Source organism: Diabrotica virgifera, chromosome 5 (assembly GCF_917563875.1).
Source record: "Diabrotica virgifera virgifera chromosome 5, PGI_DIABVI_V3a".
Taxonomy (NCBI): Eukaryota; Metazoa; Arthropoda; class Insecta; order Coleoptera; family Chrysomelidae; genus Diabrotica; species Diabrotica virgifera.
This window is the reverse complement of record NC_065447.1, coordinates 15,860,745-15,883,548: the sequence shown is the minus strand read 5'-3', so window position 1 is coordinate 15,883,548 and position 22,804 is coordinate 15,860,745. Positions and strand designations below refer to the sequence as shown.

At 32.6% G+C, this 22,804-nt stretch overlaps 1 protein-coding gene and 1 long non-coding RNA gene across 6 annotated transcripts in view; both read right to left on the bottom strand.

The window, feature by feature from the left end:
• Nucleotides 1-13,413: 13,413 nt before the first annotated feature.
• On the bottom strand, nt 13,414-14,413 carry LOC126885649 (uncharacterized). The gene is made up of 2 exons (XR_007698414.1): nt 13,991-14,413; nt 13,414-13,902 (listed from the first exon to the last, which is right to left on the bottom strand). It is a non-coding gene; the product is annotated as an uncharacterized LOC126885649 (long non-coding RNA).
• Nucleotides 14,414-21,369: 6,956 nt separating this feature from the next.
• The window catches only part of LOC114332477 (uncharacterized MFS-type transporter C09D4.1-like), a 61,616-nt gene continuing 60,181 nt past the window's right edge, over nt 21,370-22,804 (bottom strand). For all 5 annotated transcript variants that reach the window (XM_050652306.1, XM_050652307.1, XM_050652310.1 and 2 more), the window contains exon 9: nt 21,370-22,006. In XM_050652306.1, coding sequence (XP_050508263.1) covers nt 21,712-22,006 — 295 coding nt within the window. In that variant the 3' untranslated portion in view covers nt 21,370-21,711. The remainder of the gene's footprint in view (nt 22,007-22,804) is intronic.

The following is a 22,804-nucleotide window of genomic DNA, read 5'->3' as shown; positions in this document are numbered from 1 at the left end:
ACAATCACTGAATACATAGTTAGTGAAAAAATTATCACATTTATTAACTGAATTATATTTGCAATTATAAAAATAACAGTTATCCAATAACATTCAAAACCCATCTCTTTAAATTAATGATGACATTTTCAAGTAGAATGACATTCTAGTAATGTTTACATATCCATACCAGTGTGAATTTTACTACACGTAATTTGCCGTGTAAAGACAGAAAAAGTAGGGATACACGTAAAATATTTGCGAATTATGTACCGATAGCCTTAAAAGATGGTTTTCGGAGCGAACTAGTATGTAATTAAGAGGGTTTTTTGACCTTGGGAGCGAACTAGTGTACTCCGACGGACAGAGTCATAAATGTGAAATTACCTAGGTGTGTATTAAGAAGAGCGGGATTTTGTAATTTATGTAATTATGTAAAAAGTAAGGAGACTGCATACTTGAGGCACGTACTACGAGGAGAACGATACACTTTTCAGCAACTGCTACTCGAAGGAAAGATAGGAAGAGTAGAAATTCCAAACGTTCTAAGTGCCTTTCGCTATTTTTGTCAGGAAAGGAAAAAAACTGTCTAAGTCATAGGTCGCGTGCTTAGAACATTGTCATTCTTTAGGTAGGCAACACACCACGCTTAACAGGGGTTTGGCACTTGGAATGTTTTAGGGCTATTAGCGATGGCACATAGAACATATTTAATAGAAATATCTTATTTTGAAAAAAATGGCACTTAGAACGTTTGGAAGTTCCACTCTTGAGTCTAGCGCGTAATATTCGCCAATGGACAAGAATCCAGAGCTACAAAATTCTTCGCAATGCTGCTAAAAACAGAATAATTTAATCCTGACTATCTAACATATCACGTCAATGAACGGCAGCTTAAGAAGAAAAAGCTTCTAGCTTGTTTAGATTATTTATATAGTATAAAGAATTTATATTTACTGAACATTGTTAAATAAACATTAAAAATTTTAAATAATTAAATGTAATTCTAATGTTTACTTTTTCCACTTAACATCTACAGAATTTAAAATAACATACAAAATGCAAGTGGCCGAATTTTTTTGACCAGGAGTGTACATACATAGAAAACTCAAATTTTAATTTTTACAAGTCAGGAATGGTACTCAAGGACACTCAAGGTCAATTCTTCGAGTACTAATACCTATTTTCGAGTATACAGGTGTCGTATATTAGCACTGAAATTAGAAAACGTCTTTTGTTTTGGGGGCTGGATGGGTTAATTAGATGCCACTTGACTTGAAGTGGAAATTCCCACAATTATCGAATATCGTTAAATGTATTTTTTTCTTGGTTTTGAAAATATAATTTTGTAGAAAAACATTGAGTGTAGTAGAAAACTTTTGGGAATTTTGAACCATCAAGGGAGCAAAATCAGAATAAGTATTAAAAGTTTTAAAAATAAATATTTTTCTTCTAATTTGTTATATTTCTAAATTGTTATATCTATAACTGGCAATTTAGATCATTCAATATTTTTCTGTAACGGAATAATATAAACGGGCCTAAATTATAATTTTACTCTAATCGGCGAGAAAAGATATTCAGTAGTAATTGCACAAGAGCTCTGAAATTATTGAATTTTTCCTGAGTGACACTTTGACAGTTTTAATTTCACGAGCCGAAGGCGAGTGAAATTATGTCAAAGTGTCACGAGAGCAAAAATTCTATATTAATTTCAGAGGTCGAGTGCAATTTGTTGCGATTATTTCATGAATAAAACTGTTTAAAACCAAAATTTTATTGTAATTTATTTATGAAGTACCATTAAACACACAGTTTTTATAAAGATTTGACGATTGAAAGTCATCACTTTTATTATTTTTAAAACATTAATTGTCATTAATGTCACTGAATGTATTTTTTCGTAGCAACGAAGGGCATCTGACGTAATATACTTAACGACGGGAGATTATCAAAAATTATCGATTTAATTCAGATTTCTGTAGCTTTCTATTGGTCAGAATCTCCTATGAATGAAATAATCTTTCAAATCTTCCCTAGACCGAAATGGTATTTTTGAATTTATTCGCGCGAAAAGAGGAGACTTATCGTAGATTCATTTTATTTGTTTTGGATAATTAAAGCAATCGAAACACTGTTCTATTGATCGTATTTAAACCACTCGTTAAAAAAGCTTGTCAAGTTCACAATCTTAACATAACTGCTTTGCTTAAAAGATAATCAAAAAACTGTTACCCCTTCGAGACGAGTTCTCAGACTGCCCGCGTTTTTTGAGGCCGCGGTATAAAAAGAGTGCAAATTTAGAGTATTAGTCTTCATCATATTTGGCTCGAAAATCCTTTTAGACAAGGCGAAACCGGAGGGTTCGTTGGAAAAAATATTCCCATGAGATTTTTTTGCATAATCACATTTGTAATACACCCCAGAATAAGTTTCAAGAAGTCGCCCACGAGAAAAGTAGTCCAATTTTTTTTAACAATTTTTTTTAATCAAATTACAAAAATTTATTATTTTTGGTCTGGACAATTTTTTTTGTATTTTAGACCATTCTGGACAAAAAAGATCTCTTCTAATTTTTCTCTAGAGTTGATGGTTTTCGAGTTATAAGCAATTTAAAATTTGAAAAGAGCGAAACTCGGTTAAAAATTATTATTATGAAAGTCAGAAAGCGACTAAATCAAAGTTTAAAGCCCCCCTACATGATCCCGAAGAAATTTGTGTCATTAATTTATTACTAAGCTGTTATTTTTAATTATTAACAATAAGCCGTAAGAGCGTATTGACGCGGATGTAAATTTGAGTGCGAGTAAGATACCCCATTGGACTGCCGGAATGGCATCTCTCTCGCACTCACCATAGACGGCCGCCTAATACGTGCTGGCGCTCATTATTATTACTTAAAAATAACAGCTTAGTCATAAAATTATGACAAAAATTTCTTCAGGATCTTGTAGCAGGAATTTAAACTTTGATATAGTCACTTTCTGACTTTCATAATAATAACTTTTAACCAATTTATTAAGCTTTGAAAATCGGCATTTTTCGTTTTTTTCAATTTTAAATTGTTTATAACCCGAAAACGATCAACTTTAGAGAAAAATTACAAGAGACCTTTTTTGTCCAGAATGGTCGAAAAAACCTAACAAAAATTTGTACGGGCCAAAGATACTGATTTTTGCAATTTGATTAAAAAAAATTGTTAAAAAAAATTGGACCACAATCTTGGAGTTACTTGGGAACAAAAGAAGAATGAAGAAAATTGCTCTATGGGAAGTCGAGAAAATGCATTTTTTTTAACGTATACCGATTTTGAATTTTGAGATTATATTTTCTCCAACCTAATTTTTGATTGCAATTTTGTTATTTTTGGCAATTTTCACTCGTAATATCGATAGTTTTTATTATAATAATATATGTTATTTATGATTATTTTAAAGATATGAAAATTGGTGTGAAGAAAGAGGATAAAAAGAAAAAGGCGACGGTTCAAAAATTATGATCCTATTTTTTATATCTTTGCCGTAAATGCCGGTCAAGTTTGACCGGTGGTATCTCAGGAACCACTCATCACAATTAAACGTTTTTTCTTTTAAAAGAAGCGTCCTGTCGCTTTTTTCCAATACCGTTTTCGTGATTTAATTTAATTTAATATTTCCCGAGATATTCTATTAATTTGTTTATAAGCCAAAAAATTGTTTGTAATTTTAAAATATTCCTGAGGCCGCTTGATAAGCCGCTTGTAAAGTACATTAGATAGGTACAGTGTCTTTTTATACAAAAATTATAGTTATTCTTATAGCGTCCGTAAATTTTTAATTAACAATTCAATTGTTGCTAAACTTTTCATTCAATTTCCATCGGCTTCTGGAATTATAATCTATACGAAAAGAGATTTTATACTACCAAGTTATTTAATTATTGATAGACAATTACTTATCTAAAATTTTAGTTAAAAATTATAGATTTTGTTGGAAAAACCCGCATTTTCCGGGTAAAATCGGGAAAAACACGTCTCTATGCAGAATTTAATTACGGTGAATTTTTATTTTGGTGTTTTTGGTGCAAAGTTAAAATCTTTGGAGTTATAGAGCAAAAATTAAAAAAAAACACGATTTTCGGGCGCCATTTTGTTTATAAAAAAAGTAGCACACTATCTGCGGACTTTGCATACCTATATTATTAATATATACAATCATAAGATTGGATTCCAGCAATAAAATTGCTGGTAAATAACTTTCCCTTGTACTTTGCTAATTAACCCAGACGCCCAGAGTATGTACCTATATGTAGTTCTTTGTATAGCTGGTATAATTCAAAATTATATCTTCGACGCCATAGACTATTTTCATTTACTGTCCCAAAAATCTTTCGAAGTATATTTCTCTCAAAGATAGGTACAAGTAGTCGCTCATTATTTTGGGATAAAGTCCATGTTTCAGCTCCATATGCAGTAATTGAGACAATGCAGGTGTTACATCTGGATTCAATTAGAAAGCTACTGTTGTAATGGGGGCTATCTTACCTGAAGTGGATAGTTATATAACGGTTATATGAACAATGTTCTAATGCCGTTTTAAGTTAATTTAATTTGTTCTTGAATTCTTAGAAAATTAACGAGTTTTGTAGATAATTTTTGAAAAGTTTGGACACGCGCCAACTCGTAACTCTTAATGACAAACTTTTTTAAATCAAAATGTATACCGGCCAATTCGTAACTTTTCTACTACCTGAACAACTCGCAACTTTATACAGGTGAATTCGAAACCATTGTTTAATTCTAATACCCCACGTAGTTTTTAGGTTAAAAGGTAAGAAATAAATTTGAACAATAACGGATTAAGCCAACACGGGGCATATACCATATTATTATGTAAGCGAATGGTTCTTGGTTTGCTTAAAAACATGTTGTGTATTATATGTACTTATAAAAACAACATTGATATAACAAAAATTGAAATCTCTTTTGATTGAAACAATATTATATGTATAGACCAGGGCGGATCTGTATAAAACGTCTATTTGTGGATGTGCGAGGTGGCATTCGGATTTTTGCAGATGCAGAAGTTAGGTGACAACTTCAATAATAATAATTGACTTTGCTCCTTCTCAAATATGCCCGGAACATTAATAAAAAAATTAAAATATTTAAAAATTTCGAAATACATTAATTTTTTTCTACATTCTTTGCTTACTTATAACTTTAAAATGGTTCATTTTGGAGCAAGGTCGTAGGGAATTAAAATAAAGATAATTGAATTTTTTATGATATACGACTAGTTAAAAATGTCTTAAATTATTACCCTTTCTGCAAAATACCAATAAATACAAAATAAGGGGGCAAAATAAGCCTCTTTTTATTCAGTGTTTTTCAACAACTTTGGATGCACTTAGAACCTTCGTAATTCGCATAGAAAATCCTTATAACATACTTGAATCTTCCACCAAATTTCATTAAAATCGACCTGATAGATTTTGCATAATAATTTTGCAATCTAAATTTTTTTAAAAAAGTTCAAATTTTTTAAAAACTTTCTGAACAGAAAGTAGACCATTTAGAAGTTTGCTAATTTTTTGACATATAAAGAGGCTCCCTACCGATCTAATACACTTTACAGAATTAAAATCGGATTATCTAAGCGGCCTCAGCACTGTTTTTAAAGTTATAATAGTTATTTTCCTAACAAGTGCAGAAAGTCATTCTTTTCCGCACGCGACTGCAGTTTGCCGAACGACGCGAAGCGGGAGTTCGGCAAGCAGTCGAGTTGCGGAAAAGAGACTTTCTGCAAGAGTTAGTCTTCAAGTTTTCAATCTAATGGCATGTAAAACAACATAATGTTACTCTACATCCCACGACTGAAAACAATGGGAACCTTCTCTGGTTACACCTCCGGGGCTTCTACAATTTGCAAGCCATAACGGATGCTGAGACTAATTATAATTACGACAATATAAAAATAATCAACATTACAATTAAAAAATTACGTTCTATTAAACCTAATCTAACAAATTTTAATAGCTGATCGGCGTTTGACTATCAAGCCCCGATTTCATAAAATTAAATTTCGACCTTTGCCTGACCGACGTAGTCTCTCCTAGGTTTGACTAGTCAAAGGCCGAAACTGTAATTTATTTCGGGCTTTGACTAAGACCGTCAATCAGACCTGAGGATTGCCTAGTCAAACCTAGGAGTGCCTGAAATTCGGGCTTTGACTATAACATATACATTGTAAATCCCAAATCATGATTTCAAAAGTTTATACATTGTAAATTATGATTCGGGAGTGCATCTTGATTGTAAATTTAGTATAGTGTGATGTACACTAGCCCAGGGAGAATAACAGCACAAAATTTGGTCTGTGAAAAATATTATATGTTAGTAATATTTTTATCACTTCGTAGTTTATTTAGTACCTAATTGTTATATTTCTCTGGTACATTAACAAAACAAACTGTCAGATACTTTGTTATTTGTAGAAAGTTGATTATATAGTGACAAATGTATATTTAGAACTAGATAAAACTTTGGAAAAATTGTTTCTCTGACTCACTTTTATCATTCATTAAAATTGTATATTCTTAAGCAGGATATTGATGTTGCATTGAGCGTTCATTGATTTATTTATAAACATAGGTTATAAAAACAACTTTAGTTATACTAAATGTTTTTAAACTACAAAATTTCACAAATTTGGCATTAGGATTTTTGACTAATTAGATAATTTTTTATCGTTTTTTAGTACATTTTGATAGTATCAGTTTTCTACTTTCATTTGGCATACGCAGAATTGCCCTATCTTCATTATTTTCTGTCTTATGTTATTGCAAAATAAAGGTCTCTGGGATAAACAATTAGAATAACTCTTAAAATAATTAATGGATCGATCTCAAATTTTTAGGGTTTATTAAGTACCCCAATACCCAAATTTGGGTGAAACACTAAAGTTCTAAGGTAGTTTTAGTAAAAGTTATTAACAAATAACGATTTTCACTTATTTTGCAGTTTGCGTGGCAAAAAATTAACTTTTTAACTTTCAAAAATCGGCATTTTGTAGTTTTTTTAATGTTCTAAAAAATTAAATTTTGTAATTTTATGTCAACTATTTAGCTTTTGAATGGGGTGCAAAAATCGAAAAAATCGCGATTTTTGCACTAAATTGTTAATAATTAAAAAACGGACGCGAACTCTAGACAGGAAACAGGTAGGTTTTCATCCTATAGGTATAGGCTATTGATTATGTACTATAGAAAGGAACTACAACGTTAACGGGGTTTTATTATTTCATATGGTCAATGAATCTCTCTATATGAAAAAACCGCGGAGTGCTACCATTTAAAGGGGTGCGTTTTTGAGAAATGGGTGAATTAGTCCCTGGGCACAGGTTACTTTAGGGTGAGTTCTATGCACTTTTGGTACAAATACGTCTACATAAAAATTGTTCCTGGTTAAATTTCCTATCTAAATATAACTTTTTAAAGTCAAAGATACTTTTTTTTACAAAAATATATTCAAAAGAAAAAGCAAAAAGAAACCCAAAAGAAAGAAATTTTGTTTTTTGTCGCATAACTTTTGTCCACGGGGATATAGGTATAGACATTGCTTCACAGAAAAAAAACTTACATATTTTCTCTTTAAAATGATGTTTGGTAGAGGTCATTGGGATTTACAGTTTTCGAAATATGATTTTTCAAAGTTCGCCGCTCACAGCAATTTTGGGCAATTTTCCTTGTTATTTCGCAAATATTGTTCTGTAACTTTTTTCTACGTAACTTTAGGTATATGCAATGGTACATATAAGAGGAACAGAAATCAATTACCTTTAAAATGGTCTACTGTATAATGTTGTACGACTTCTTTTAAAGAGGTTATCTTTTTCAAGACTTTTAGCGAGTTTTTATATTTTTTACGATTATTTTTTAAATTTCCCATTATAACTTTTTTTCTACATTTAGGTATATATTATATAATAAAAAGAAAGCTTAACCTGTTTACTTTAAAATGGTGTATGTATTATAAAAATTCTAGGGTTATTTTTGAATAAGATATGCTTTTTCAAATTGTAATAAGTACTTGCAACGATTTTTGATTTTAGGATTATTTTTTGAATTCCTCATTATAACTTTTTTATGTGATTGTGTGTTATGATTGAATCTTATTTTTTATAGGTAAGACTTTGGATCCACTTGACTCGGTCGGGAAAACTTGAAAATATGGATTAATTCCAATATTTACTGTCAAAGCTCCTGCACCACAAGCTTTGCTTGAAAAAATAGCATGTAAATGTACCAAAGGATGTACAAAAAACTGCGGTTGTAGGAAGATAGGAATTAGTTGTTCAATATTCTGCAAAGGGTACATGTGCATGGGTACTAATTGTGGGAACTCTAAGATAGCTGAGGTGTCAGAGGATGATATTGAAGCTAATGCTAAAGAAGAGATGGACTTTGATTTTGAAAATTTCTTAAATGTCAACTTTTAAATAATTTTAACTAAAGTGATGTTTTTTAAGACTAATGTTTATGTAATTTTTGTAAAAGAAATAATTTTAAATAATACAGGTAAAAAAATATCAAAGAATCACTAGGTTTCCATTATGTATTTAAATATAGATGATACACCATTTTAAAGAACAGAAAGTAAACCCTCTTTGTTGCGCAATATTCATGTACAAGAAAAAAAAGTTATAATGAGACATTTCAAAAATAATCGTAAAAAATGTAAAAAATAATATTTTTTTATATTAGGTATAATATAATATATAATATATTATATAATAATTTTGTTTTATTTTTATATTATATTATAAAAAAATCGTTAAAAGTATAAAATCTTGAAAAACCATAATCTCTTTAAAAAAAGTCGTACAACGTTATACAGTAGACCATTTTAAAGATAATTGATTTCTATTCCTATTACGTGTACCATCGCATATACCTAAAGTTACGTAGAAAAAAGTTACAGAACAATATTTGCGAAATAACAAGGAAAATTGCCCAAAGTTGCTGTGCGTGGCGAACTTTGAAAAATCATATTTCGAAAACTGTAAATCCTAATGACCTATACCAAACATCATTTTAAAGAGAAAATATGTAAGTTTTTTTTCTGTGAAGCAATGTCTATACCTATATCTCCGTGGACAAAAGTTATGGGACAAAAAACAAAATTTCTTTCTTTTGGGTTTCTTTGTGCTTTTTCTTTTGAATATATTTTTGTAAAAAAAAGTATCTTTGACTTTAAAAAGTTATATTTAGATAGTAAATTTAACCAGGAACAATTTTTATGTAGACGTATTTGTACCAAAAGTGCATAGAACTCACCCTAATGTAACCTGTGCCCAGGGACTAATTCACCCATTTCTCAAAAACGCACCCCTTTAAATGGTAGCACTCCGCGGTTTTTTCATATATAGATGTCCATTGACCATATGAAATAATAAAACCCCGTTAACGTTGTAGTTCCTTTTAGCTATCTTATTTTGAATATAATCAATAGCCTAGTATACAATAACAAAAAAAGTAGTCAGCTACCTGGATCTTTGAGTGTCCCGAACATTGTCTATTTCTAGCTTATTACCCTGGAGTAAAAGCATAGAAAAGGGAGGCTCGTGGCCGTATGCTCGTAAAAATACAATTAAACAGCTAAAAATATATATTACAAAACTTGCATTAAGTGGGGTGGCTTATTGTCAAACCATTCTCCTTGCCTACTAAATTGACTTACCATTCTCCTCCATTTGTCCCTGTTTTGTTATTCTTTCTTTCCAACCAATAATTCCCTCATTTCTGAGATCTTCTTGTACGCTGTCAAACTACCTTTTTCTGGGTCTTCCTTTCCTCCTTTTCGTGATTGGGCCACGTTTTAAAAATATCTTTGACATCCTCTTCCTCTCCATTCTCATCCATCTCACTATCTGTGCTTTTGTGGAGTGACTGATGCTTGGTTCGTTTGTTCGTTATACAGTTCTTCTGGTTCCGTTTGTTCGTCGCACCCGCACCCAACCTTCCTCCGTATTTTTGTCTCAATATATAGCTTTGAGCATCTCTCTTTCCCATCTTTTCGATTTCTCCGTATTTGCTTTTTTTATTGTCCATACGTCATTTTGGGACTTATTGCCGTTTTATAAATCCTTAGCTTTGTTTTTCTGGATACATATTTGGATTTTATCAGTGGTCTTAAGCTTCCCAGCTTTTTATTTTTGATCTATAATAACCCCCAGATACGTAAAAAGGTAGGTACTACGCGTCTACGCAAGATATTCGGAGCCGTCTATGAGAACGGAATATGGAGGCGTAGATATAACTTTGAACTGTAGAATATTTACAAGCAAAAGTTTGATGGAAAAAATATTGACACTATAATCAATCGAAACCGTCTACAGTGCCGCAGTGGGCAGAACATACACCCCAAAGCTGAGATGGATAGACCGGGTAAAACAGGATTCTGATAAGATCGGTGATGCCAACTAGAAAATGCAAGCAAGGGACAGAGCAAAATGACGCAGAAAGGTCGAGGCCCTTTAATCGCTGGTTTTATATCAATTTTATCAAGACTGTTTACAGTTTACAATATAAAGACAAATGTATATTAAAAACGGACTGTTACCGATATATCAAATAAACAAATAACCTTAACTGAGATGTCTGAGATAATCTGATGTCTGAGGTATATTGAGACATATTTAAAAGGTGATAAAATGATAAAAAGGCAAAAGCCTTTTTTAGATCCTATACAAAAAATTTTGTAATTGTAATTCTAAAAGTACCTAAAATTCCATTTTGTAAATTCCAGTAAAAATACCAAAAAAATTCGTGGATGATAATGTTCAAAGATAAGTATTAAAAGTTACTTAACATTAGGTACTTTAATAATTCATTTAAATCAAATTAACTTTAAAATTTTAAATATGGAGATTTCCTGCTTTTTTTTTGTTGTAATAAATTTAAAATGTACTTTTTATGGCGTATAAAATACAGCTGCATCTAATACTATACGATACCTATTTATTACTATTTACTAATTTATTAATAATTACACCTTTATTTTAAGCGCGCCATTACCTCTAATTAATTATACAATAATACCTATTGATTTGATTATGGAACCTCATTAACAACTTATAAGCGACAAACAATTCTGTTTTGTCGGTATCTACCTATCTAACGTAAGAATGAAGTTCATCAATAAGAAATAAATAGAATGATGTAATGGATTTTGAAGTCTGATATTATCGAAAAAATATTACCTAGAAGTTCCAAACAGATTGACTAAGTTGTATATTATCATCTATTACTTTTTGGGGCAGAAAAATAGCAAAATATTTATTGATTTGTTTACAACAACTACGTTGCCGTTTACAAGGTGCTGATAAGTAGTTATTTAGTCCCTTATTGGTTCTCGGAAGAATCAACTATTTGTCAATAAATAGTAATCAAGGGGAACCATAGTCAACTTACAAATTTACACTAACAAATAATATTGTTGGTTATTGTTGAGATGAGCGTAGAGGATATTCTTTTATTGTACAAGAGGACGTAATAACGAATATTATGGAGACACGGATTTCTTAAGATATGTGTGACCGACACACAAGTTGCTATCTTGGGTCATATCAATATCAATCTCGTTTACCGATAGGTCCTACTTAAGCGTCTTGAACCAGGTCTTCTTTCGTGTTCCTCTCCAACTATTCCTCGGAAGTTGCAAATCAGCAACTCTTCATATTGACTGATAAACGTCTCGACGTTGAACATGACCAAACCATCTTAACCTATGCTTTCCTATTTTGGCATCAATTGGTGCCACACCTAGACTTCCCCTAATATACTCATCCCTAATTGGACCCTTTTTGTCACGTTACTCATCCATCGAAATGTTTAGTATGGTATAACTAGACCCAAACCCAGACATCCAAAGTAAAAGTTTTCCTCCAACACCAAATTGTTCTATATGGTCCACATATTGTTCAGAAAAAGTCACACCATATTGAGAAATCGGTAAATTCGTAGTTTTTTACGTTTTTCGTCAATATTTCTAAAACTATGCGGTTTAGCATGAACAATCTTCTATACAAAAATATTCTACATTAAATTTGAAATAAAGAAGGCCCTATGCATAATTCTTCTAAAATGAACGTTTCCAAAGTTACGGAGGTGTAATTGGTCCAAAAAAAGACCTAACCCAAACATCCAAAGTAAAAGGTTTCCTCCAACAGCAAATTGTTCTATATGGTCCACATATTGTTCAGTAAAAAGTTACACCATTTTGAGCGTCCGGTTTGGGAGATGGGGGAGATGGGGGAGAAGTCGGTAAATTAGTAGTTTTTGTCAATATTTCTAAAACTATGCTTTAGCGTAAACAATGTTTACATCATCATTCTCTTTGCCTTATCCCTATGCGGGGTCGGCTTCCCTAATTGCATTTCTCCACACAATTCTATCTTGGGTCATTAAAATTTAAAACAAAAAGGTCCTACACATAATTGTTATAAAATCAACTGTTCCAGAGTTACGGAGGGTGAAAAGTGGAGGTTTTCGATACTTTTTCTTTTTTATTTTTTGGGCAATTTATAATATTATTACTGATGAAAGAAATTTTCTTTAACAGGATTGTGTTTTGTAAATAAAATTTCCTATTTCAGTGGCCAATGGTATGTAAGGGATAAGCCCTGAGAGAGTAATGTATATAAATATACTAATATACAGTTAAATAAAAGATGTACTGTTAAGTTCACACAAGTCTATGCTCCAACATCAACCCATCGTGACGAAGAGGTAGAACAATATTTAGGTAGAGCCATAAGAGAGAACAATGCCCACTACACTGTCATGGGCGGTGATTTCAACGCAAAAATGGGAACACAGTTAGATGCATCGGAAGTATCTCATGTAAATTTTGGAAGTCCGGGTAGAAACGAGAGAGGTGAAATGAAATGCTTTTGTCATTTCTACCACAGAATAATCTTTATCAAATGAATAGCTTTTTCTACAAAAAGCTACACAGACGCTGGACATGGAGGAGCCCAGACGGCAATACACGCAACGAAATACATAGATTACTATATTACAGATAAAAAATATATATTTAAAGATGTGACCGTTCTTAATAGATTCTCGACAAAAACCGGAGCATGAAGGCAATGAGACGAAAAATGGCGACAAGTAGAAAAGAAATTTTCCGGCTTAGGGATAAAAAGGGTGAGATAACAACAGACAGACAGAAAATACTAGGAATAGTCGAAGAGTTCTACACTATATTATGCACAAACCAAGTTAACAATGTCATAAATCCAGAAAATAGACACAAGGTACAAAACCAGGGATCTGAGGATATTCCAGAAATTACTTACCACAGCTATTTCTCAGTCGGAATTATTATTTTTAATTAGTTGGTTTGATTTAGATGAGCATGAGACATGACAGTTCAAATAAAACACTAGATAACTATAGAGAATATAATGTCAACAAAATTTTAAGTCCCTTTTTACATACAAATATTAATTTTGATTTCAATAGTTTATAAGAACAAAAGTAAGTAATTAATTAAAAAAAAATAAACCAGAACCAGCTGTTTCCTTCACATAAATATAAAAATCATTGTATTTTAGTCCCCTTTTTAGACCCCTTAACCCAATCTAAATTGTACCTTGTTCTTTCTTGTTTTCTCCCATAAAATAAAATAAAATCTATTACCGTCCTTATTTTCTTCAATAAAAAAAATCATTTGCCTGGATAAACACACTGCAATCTTCCTTAAATTTTGTCAAAATGTCAAAAGGTTAAACGTCAAATATCGAACTTTTAAATAAATCTGCCAAATGTATTATTTCCAATATACTGAATAAATGTAAATCTGGTAAATAAATGTACTTCTATTACTTCTTTAAAGCCTCAGGATCGATAAATACAATTACTGAATACCGGAACACCCTAGCAAAAGAAAAAGAAAATAAAAATAACTGAACTAACTTCTTAAAACTGAGAACCAATAAACTGAACAAAAATGACTTCAGCTTACCTTTAACATACAAAAGGGTCTATTACACGACTCTCAGCCTGGCCATTAATAAACATCGAATTAATCTCTAGAGGATTTTCCAAGACAAATCTTTACGTGCCCCAAATTTCCAGCACACCAACGGATACCTCAATAAGAGAATTCCCAGTACATCCCACCAAAGGATTGAAAAAGTACCATTTCAATTAAAAAAACTGGGAATCCAAATCGCCGACCAAGCTTCAAGTGCTTTCTCAAAAATGTTTATTGAAAAGAATGAACGTTGTTGATTTTCTAACAAGGCGTTCAAAACAAAAAACTCTACAACAAAAATCTTCTCTCACTGACTCACACAAAAAGCATATACATCCAAACATACAAATTATACATCCTACAAGGACAAAATAATCGGTTATAAACAACCAAAACTCAACAAACGTTACTACTAAATTTTCAACCGTAATACTCTTCAATCTCTGCTTGTATAGTCAAAAAATTCCTATAGCGTGGAATAACTCAATTACAATTCTTCTGCATAAAAAGGGTGACAACATGAACATAGAGAATTACAGGCCAATTTATCTACTCAACCATTTATAAAAACTGTTCACCAGAATAATAACCAATCGATTGGAAGCAAAATTTGACTGTACCAACCAAAAGAACAGGCTGGTTTTCGCCAAAACTACGGTACAAATGACCACCTACAGTGCATAAAAGTCTTGATTGAAAAATCAATTGAATACAATAGACCTCTAGTTCTAACGCTTATAGACTTCCATAAAGCGTTTGATACTATCGAACTACCCGCACTACTTAAGGCATTGGAAGAGTGTCGAATTGATCATAGGTACACCAATATTATAGAAAATATATACAGAAATTCTACAACAACTATAAATCTGCAAGGTCCTACCAATAAGATATATATCAGGAGAGGTATTCGACAGGGAGATACTATGTCGCCTAAGTTGTTTATTACTGTACTTGAACATGATTTGAAGTCACTGGAATGGGAAAATAATGGAATAAACATCGATGGTGAGATGCTTAGTCATCTACGATTCGCAGATGATATTGTTCTGATTTCAGATGACCTAAAAAACTGCCAATGATATGTTGAATGAACTCCGCGATGCAGAACGTAAAGTAGGTCTAAATATTAATTACCAAAAGACCAAAATGATGACGAATTTAGTTCCGAGCCATCCTTTAAAGGTAGAAGACGTCGAAATTGAAGTTGTTGACAGCTACATATACCTTGGACATACGGTAAAAATTAGCAGAGACAATCAAACTGCTGAGCTGCTAAGAAGAATAACTCTGGGATGGGCAGCATATGGAAGACTACGTGATATTTTTAAAGGTGATATACCTATCAGCTTAAAAAGAAGAGCCTTTAATCAATGTGTCCTGCCTGTTCTTACATAGGGCGCAGAGACACTTACCCTAACAAGGACATCTGCACGAAAACTACAAGTGACGCAACGTAGAATGGAAAGATCATTGTTGGGCATAACGTTAAGAGATAGGGTAAGAAACGAAGAAATTCGTAGAAGAAGTGGTGTAGAAAACATAATAAAACACATAGCCAAAATTAAATGAAAGTGGGCAGGACACGTCGCTAGAATGAGAGATGATAGGTGGACCAAAAAAATCTTGGAGTGGAGACCGAGAGCGGATAGACGAAACCCGGGAAGACCACCCACAAGATGAACTGACGACATCAAGAGGATTTGTACAAACTGGATTGCAGCAGCGCAGGATAGATCTGAATGGAAGTTTTTCGAGGAGGCCTATGTTCAGCAGTGGACGACTATGAGCTAATGATGATGATGATGATGATGATGATGATGATGATGTTATTAATATTGAGTGCTTCATTGTCTTTCCGAATATAGCCCAACCTAAACTTACTATTCTGAGTAACTCACAAGTTTGGTTGTTTCTCGTTAATCTTATTTCCCAAATACACATAATCAGTTCTCAACATCTTTGGGCGATTTCTCGATTTTCGTTAGCTTATTGGGGACGAGATTCCTCATCATTTTTGTTTTCCCATAGTTTAGGTATCTTTAAACCGACTTTCTGCTGTATGCTGTAGTTGTTGTAGCATAATCATCGGCACAGTGCCGGATTAAACAATAGGCAAAGTAGGCAGTTGCCTAGTAGTCCAGAAAGCCACTGCGCATCCGCTAGAAAAAATATTCTAATTCGGAATTTTTGCACAATCTTACTCAAAAAGAACTCCTTTTAACAAATTTGCATGTTGCCAGGACCAAAAGGTGGTCAAAAATTTTTTAAACGTTTTTTTTTGTTTTTTTCCTAAAATTATTTTTTTTGCATGGAAAAAAGTTTTTTTTAGATTTTTTGGATCATTCCAAACAGAAAAGGTTTTTAGTGACTTTTCTCTAAAAATGATAGTTTTTGACATATAAGCGATTAAAAATTGAAAAATTGAGACATCGGCCATTTTTAACCCTCAAAAACTATGTGAAAAACTGAAAATTTTAATGTTGCCAAGGTAGGTAGATATTCTTTAAACATCGATTGATGAAATTCCGAAGAGTTTTTTGCAATACAATATTCAAAACTCCTTTGTTTATTAATTGCTAATCAAGCGTGCGTGACACTATTTTCCACCGACAATATGGTGCAAATGAAAGGAATAAATTCGTTATTTCGTAAACCGGCGACTTTAAGGAAAAATCCCGAAACAGGTCGATTTTTATTTTTAAGTTATGATATTGTGGCATATATGGTATACTAGTGACGTCATCCGTCTGGGCGTGATGACGTAATCGATTATTTTTTTAAATGAGAATAGGGGTCGTGTGGTAGCTCATTTGAAAGGTTCTTCAATTCTATATTTAGTAATAAAAACATTTACATAATTATTTATACAGGGTGTCCAAAAAATTTTTATTAAATTAAATTATTTGACAAAAAAAGAAGTAGAAGGACACCCTGTATAAATAATTATGTAAATGTTTACATTACTGAATAGAGAATTGAAGAACCTTTCAAATGAGCTACCACACGACCCCTATTCTCATTTAAAAAAATCATTGATTACGTCATCACGCCCAGACGGATGACGTCACTAGTATACCATATATGCCACAATATCATAACTTAAAAATAAAAATCGACCTGTTTCGGGATTTTTCCTTAAAGTCGCCGGTTTACGAAATAACGAATTTATTCCTTTCATTTGCACCATATTGTCGATGGAAAATAGTGTCGCGCACGCTTGATTAGCAATTAATAAACAAAGGAGTTTTTAATATTGTATTGCAAAAAACTCTTCGGAATTTCATCAATCGATGTTTAAAGAATATCTACCTACCTTGCCAACATTAAAATTTTCAGTTTTTCACATAGTTTTTGAGGGTTAAAAATGGCCGATGTCGCAATTTTTCAATTTTTAATCGCTTATATGTCAAAAACTATCATTTTTAGAGAAAAGTCACTAAAGACCTTTTCTGTTTGGAATGATCCAAAAAACCTAAAAAACTTTTTTCCATGCAAAAAAAATAATTTTAGGAAAAAAACAAAAAAAACGTTTAAAAAATTTTTGACCACCTTTTGGTCCTGGCAACATGCAAATTTGTTAACAGGAGTCCTTTTTGAGTAAGATTGCGCAAAAAATCCGAATTAGAATATTTTTCCTAGCGGATGCGCAGTGGCTTTCTGGACTATAGGGGCCTTGGCCTCAAAGGGGGCCTCGCAGGGTCCAAAACGAAAAAATAATAATTACAATTAAATAAAAACTATAAATGTTAAAAAATTCAGCAATACCATAAAAGTGATGGTGGATTTATAAAACTAAACTTACGTGCATAGAAATCGGCCCACCTAAAAATTTGGTCATATTTGAAGTCTCGTATTTCCTAAACCTGTTGACCGATTTAAGTGATTTTTTTAATATGTTATAGCCTTATTCTTTATCAATATCGCTGTAATAATATTATTGCTAAACAGGTAAGTGTTATTTTATACCGGGTGTAACAATGATAGTGTGTTTTTCCTCGAAGTTCGGAACACCCTGTGGAATATTCTAGCATATATAAAATATTTAAATTAAAACTCAACTGTAATCTTAGGCTTTCTTAACATTTTGCTTTTTGATTCATTCGCTTACGTTGGATAATAAAACAGTTAGGTATTTTAACAACTAGCAACGTTCTTCATCAATACAGGGTGTTTCTAAATAAGTGCGACAAACTTTAAGGGGAAATTCTGCATGAAAAATAATGACCGTTTCATTTATAAACATATGTCCGCAAATGCTTCGTTTTCGAGATACGGGATGTTGAATTTTTTTTACAAACTGACGATTTATTTACTGCTCTAAAATCGGTTGAGATATGCAAATGAAATTTGGTGGGTTTTAAGAAGTAGTTTACATAGAATTTTTACATATTTTACATAGAATTAAGAATTTTATATTCACCATTGGCGTGCATACGGGTCATATTACCCGGTCATATTTCCCGTATGCACGCCAATGGTGAATATAAAATTATTAACTGTATGCTAAAAAATGCGCAATAATTACCTCTTCAAACCTACCCAATTTCATTTGTATATCTCATACGGTTTTAGAGCAATAAATAAATCGTCAGATTGTACGAACAAATTCAACATCCCGTATTTCTGAAACGAAGCATTTGCGAACATATGATTATAAACCTAACGGTCATTATTTTTTCATGCAGAATTACCCCTTAAAGTTTGTCGCACTTATTTAGAAACACCCTGTATTGATGAAGAACGTTGTTAGTTGTTAAAATACCTAACTTTTTTATTATCCAACATAAGCGAAAGAATAAAAAAGCAAAATGTTAAGAAAGCCTAAGGCTACAGTTGAGTTTTAATTTCAATATTTTATATACGCTAGAATATTCCACAGGGTGTTCCGAACTTTGAGGAAAAAACACACTATCATTGTTACACCCGGTATAAAAAATAACACTTACCTGTTTAGCAATAATATTATTACAGCGATATTGATGAAGAATAAGGCTATAACATATTAAAAAAAAATCACTTAAATCGGCCAACAGGTTTAGTAAATACGAGACTTCAAAAATGACCAAATTTTTAGGTGGGCCGATTTCTATGCACGTAAGTTTACATTACAATGCATACTTTTGTTCACATAGAAAGTCTATGTTGTGAGACTAAATCGCTAATAAATGCCCTTTGCTAGAAGGAACAGTACTACAGATAGATATAAGAAAAAAAAATTCGAGAGTAGGGCAGAAAACTCAAGAAAAAGCAAGAGAAAGAAAATATCTTTAAGCAAGATCGAAAACAGAACCAAAACTTATTTAACCTCAGTTTCACACGGAAATCCATTGCTAGTGAAGCTGTAACCAATAAAATGCACGTGATGAAACAGAAATAACAGGAAAACATAGCTTCTGTAATTGAAGAAGATGAAAAACCTGTAACGACAGCTCTATTCCAGTTCAAGAAGTTAAAGAACCAGAAACCGAAACTAAGTTAGAAATTGAAGTTAAAGATAAATTGGGTCCTAAATTTGGAAAACGACTTAAGATTACGGAATACAATAACTGATGAAGTACGGGCATTTTAGATTGCGAAAGGTCTTCAGAATGTAAAAATCGTGATGGTAGTTTTTCAGCATCAAAAAGAAATTTTGAAGGCATTACAAGATTTTTACACAATCTATGGTTTTTCGAAAATATATCAGTGGAACAAAGATTAAAAGAGATTGGCTAACGTATTCTCCCTCAAATGGAATATCGTATTTTAGGTTTGTTCAGTCCGTGTAAGTAAAACTTTTTTTCAGTCTCTACCCACCGTTGGGAAGATATGATAAAATGCTTAAATGAAACCCTACTAAGCGATCTCATTCGCCACGATCTAGTCCTTAAAAGAACAAGCAGCACAAGATGGAGTGCAAGGGCACATACAACAAAACCTTTGTCTAAAGGTTACAACGTTTTCGAATCTGCTCTTCATACTTTTGCTGAAGACACTAATCAGAAAGCTGAAACAGTTCACGAGACTAAGTGTTTGTTGAAAGAAATGCCAAAAAAGGAACATTCATAATAATGAATGAGTTTTGGGCAACAATTTTAGAACGCATCAACGCTGTCAGTAAATCATTACAGAGAGAAGTGGATTGAACTTTAAACTACAGTTCGACTTCTAAATTCACTTTTAAACTTCTTAATACAGTAGAGTTTCGATTATCCGTCATAAACGGGCCGACGAAAGGGCGGATAAGCAAAAATGGCGGATAATAGGGAGCGTTAAATGAAACACAAGTTTAGGCCTTGATGATTTCCAGTCTTCGATAGAAGTGCCACAAGAAGAAGAAGAAGAAGAAGAAGAAGAGAATCAGTTTAATTTTGACTGACATTGGACATTGTAGATAGAATGATTTTGGATGAACGAAAAAAACTAGCGATTTTTATCTGCCTTGCCGATGTATCTCGTTTTGTTGCTGCCAATACTCGCCATCTTGTAGCAACATAATATCGACTGCTCTGGCTTCTTGTTACTGGCGTATTTTATCTCATCTTAAAATTTGTTTACTCATTCTTTAATATTTTCAAAGTTATATAAATTTGAAAAAAATTTTTTGCTTAAATGGTGCGGCTGCGGCGGATAAAACGGAACGGCGGATAACCGAAGGGCGGATAACCGAGACTCTACTGTATCCCAAAGACATAATTTTGCTTACTACGAGCAGAAGACCTGCGATCTACAATACTCTGAATATTCCGATGCGAGTAAACGAAAATGAGCAAGAAAACTACATTTTGATGATGCTAATTCCAATGAAGTTTTTCTACAGAATGAACAAAATTTAAAGATTAAAACGTATCCACCGATATTCGATAAGCTAATTACTGAGCTGAGTCGTCGGCTGACAGTGTACGGGTCAGTGAACTCAGTATTTGGTCTTTTGTGTGTTTTCCCAAAATTGAATGATACTCAAAATGAGTGTGCTTCAAAACTACATGAAAACTATTTTGATGATATTGAATCTGAACTTGAACATGAACTAGACCAGTTCAAATATTTTATAGCCCATCTTCCAGACTTGCAGGGAAAACAATTTATTCCTGATTCACGGTCATTTTGGGTTATTTCGCAAGAGGCGAATGGACATGGTCAAAATGAAAATGATTCAAAACGGAGAAGGCCTAGGTTTCTTAAGGGGTCTCATAGCTTGGGTTGCCTAGGGGTCTCAAGATTCTTAATCCGGGACTGCATCGGCATATCGGAGATGATTTAGTTTATGTCCATCGATGTGAATACCCTTACCTTGTTATTACCCAAGCTACTATGAGTAATATTTCAGGTAGACCGGAAGAGAAAGAAAAGGAAGAAACAGAGGTAGATAAATGTACATAAAATCACATTTGTAAAGGTTTTATTAAAAATTTTAACAAAATATAGTATCTGCAAAAACAACGTTTTTATGTCAATAGCTTTTTATGAGATTTCATAATTTAAGTTAAAAAAGTGTTATAAAAGACATACAAACAAAAACTGTTTGTGCTAGTTATCCTCCTGATCCCACCGACTTATTTCTAAGCGATTTTTATTTAATTAGCCTTCAACACTATTCAACAGGAAGCAAGTGCTCAGAGGTTATAAAAAATGTACTCAAAAAAATATTTGTTACTTCTTGTTCTGTATATAATACATAATATCTAAAAAACTTTTTCACGTATTTTTTTTATTTTCATTTTTCTTTAGTTTGTTATACCATTTTCCGTTTGTCCTTGACTTAAATTGGCCTCTCTTCTTTTCAGACGTCCCTTTATGAACAGCATCATAATTGTGCAAATAACAAATATGACGAAGATGGTTACGTGGGTGCCGACGTGTCCAATAGCGTCTAGAAGGGTTTCTATCACAAAAGTGCCGATGATGGCGAAGAGGAAAATGAAGGCGTTCACCACCGAACAACTCACTGATTCTGGAATTGGGTACGTCAATTCAATGGCGAATTCGAAGGCCATTAATAAGGTACTGGCTGTGAAGAACCTGAAAATAGAAAACACCACTATAACATACCTACAGTAATAAATTTTAACAAATATATATTATACATAAACAGCAGGCACACATCCGCATTAATGAACACACATCAGAAGAGTTCAAAATTAAAAGAGGTGGGCGACACGGGTGTGTATGGTCATCACTACTATTCAATGCATACTCTGAAGAAATTATGAAAACAGCTTTTTAGGGAGAAACAGCAGGAATAAAGGTCAATGGAACATCAACTAACAACATTAGATATGCGGACGATACTATCATAATAGCGGACAACCTCCAAGACCTCCCAAAGCTAATAAACAAAATAGTCGAGTATGGAGAAGAATATGGATTATCAATAAACATCAAGAAAACTAAGGTTATGAGGATATCAAAAACCCAAAATAACGGTGAGAGCCTGACAATTAACGGTAAAACTTTAGAACATGTTGAAAACTACAACTATCTTGGCACAATAATTAATTAATCATACAAACGATTACACAAAGAAATCAAAGTTCGAATAGAGAAAGCACGAACAAAATTCAATAAAATGAGAAAGGTACTTTGTGCAAGAGAACTGAAATTAGACAATTAGACTTAAGAGTTAGGCTGGCAAGCTGTTATATCTTCTCGATTCTGCTTTACGGGATAGACGCATGGACACTTAACGCGTCGACTGCTAAAAAGTTGAAAGCATTTGAACTGTTGATGTAATAGAAGAATCCTGAAGATATGGGCGGAGGTAAATTCCTCACCAACCAGTAAAAACATATAATCCGACAGGTATTTTCCTCACCAAAT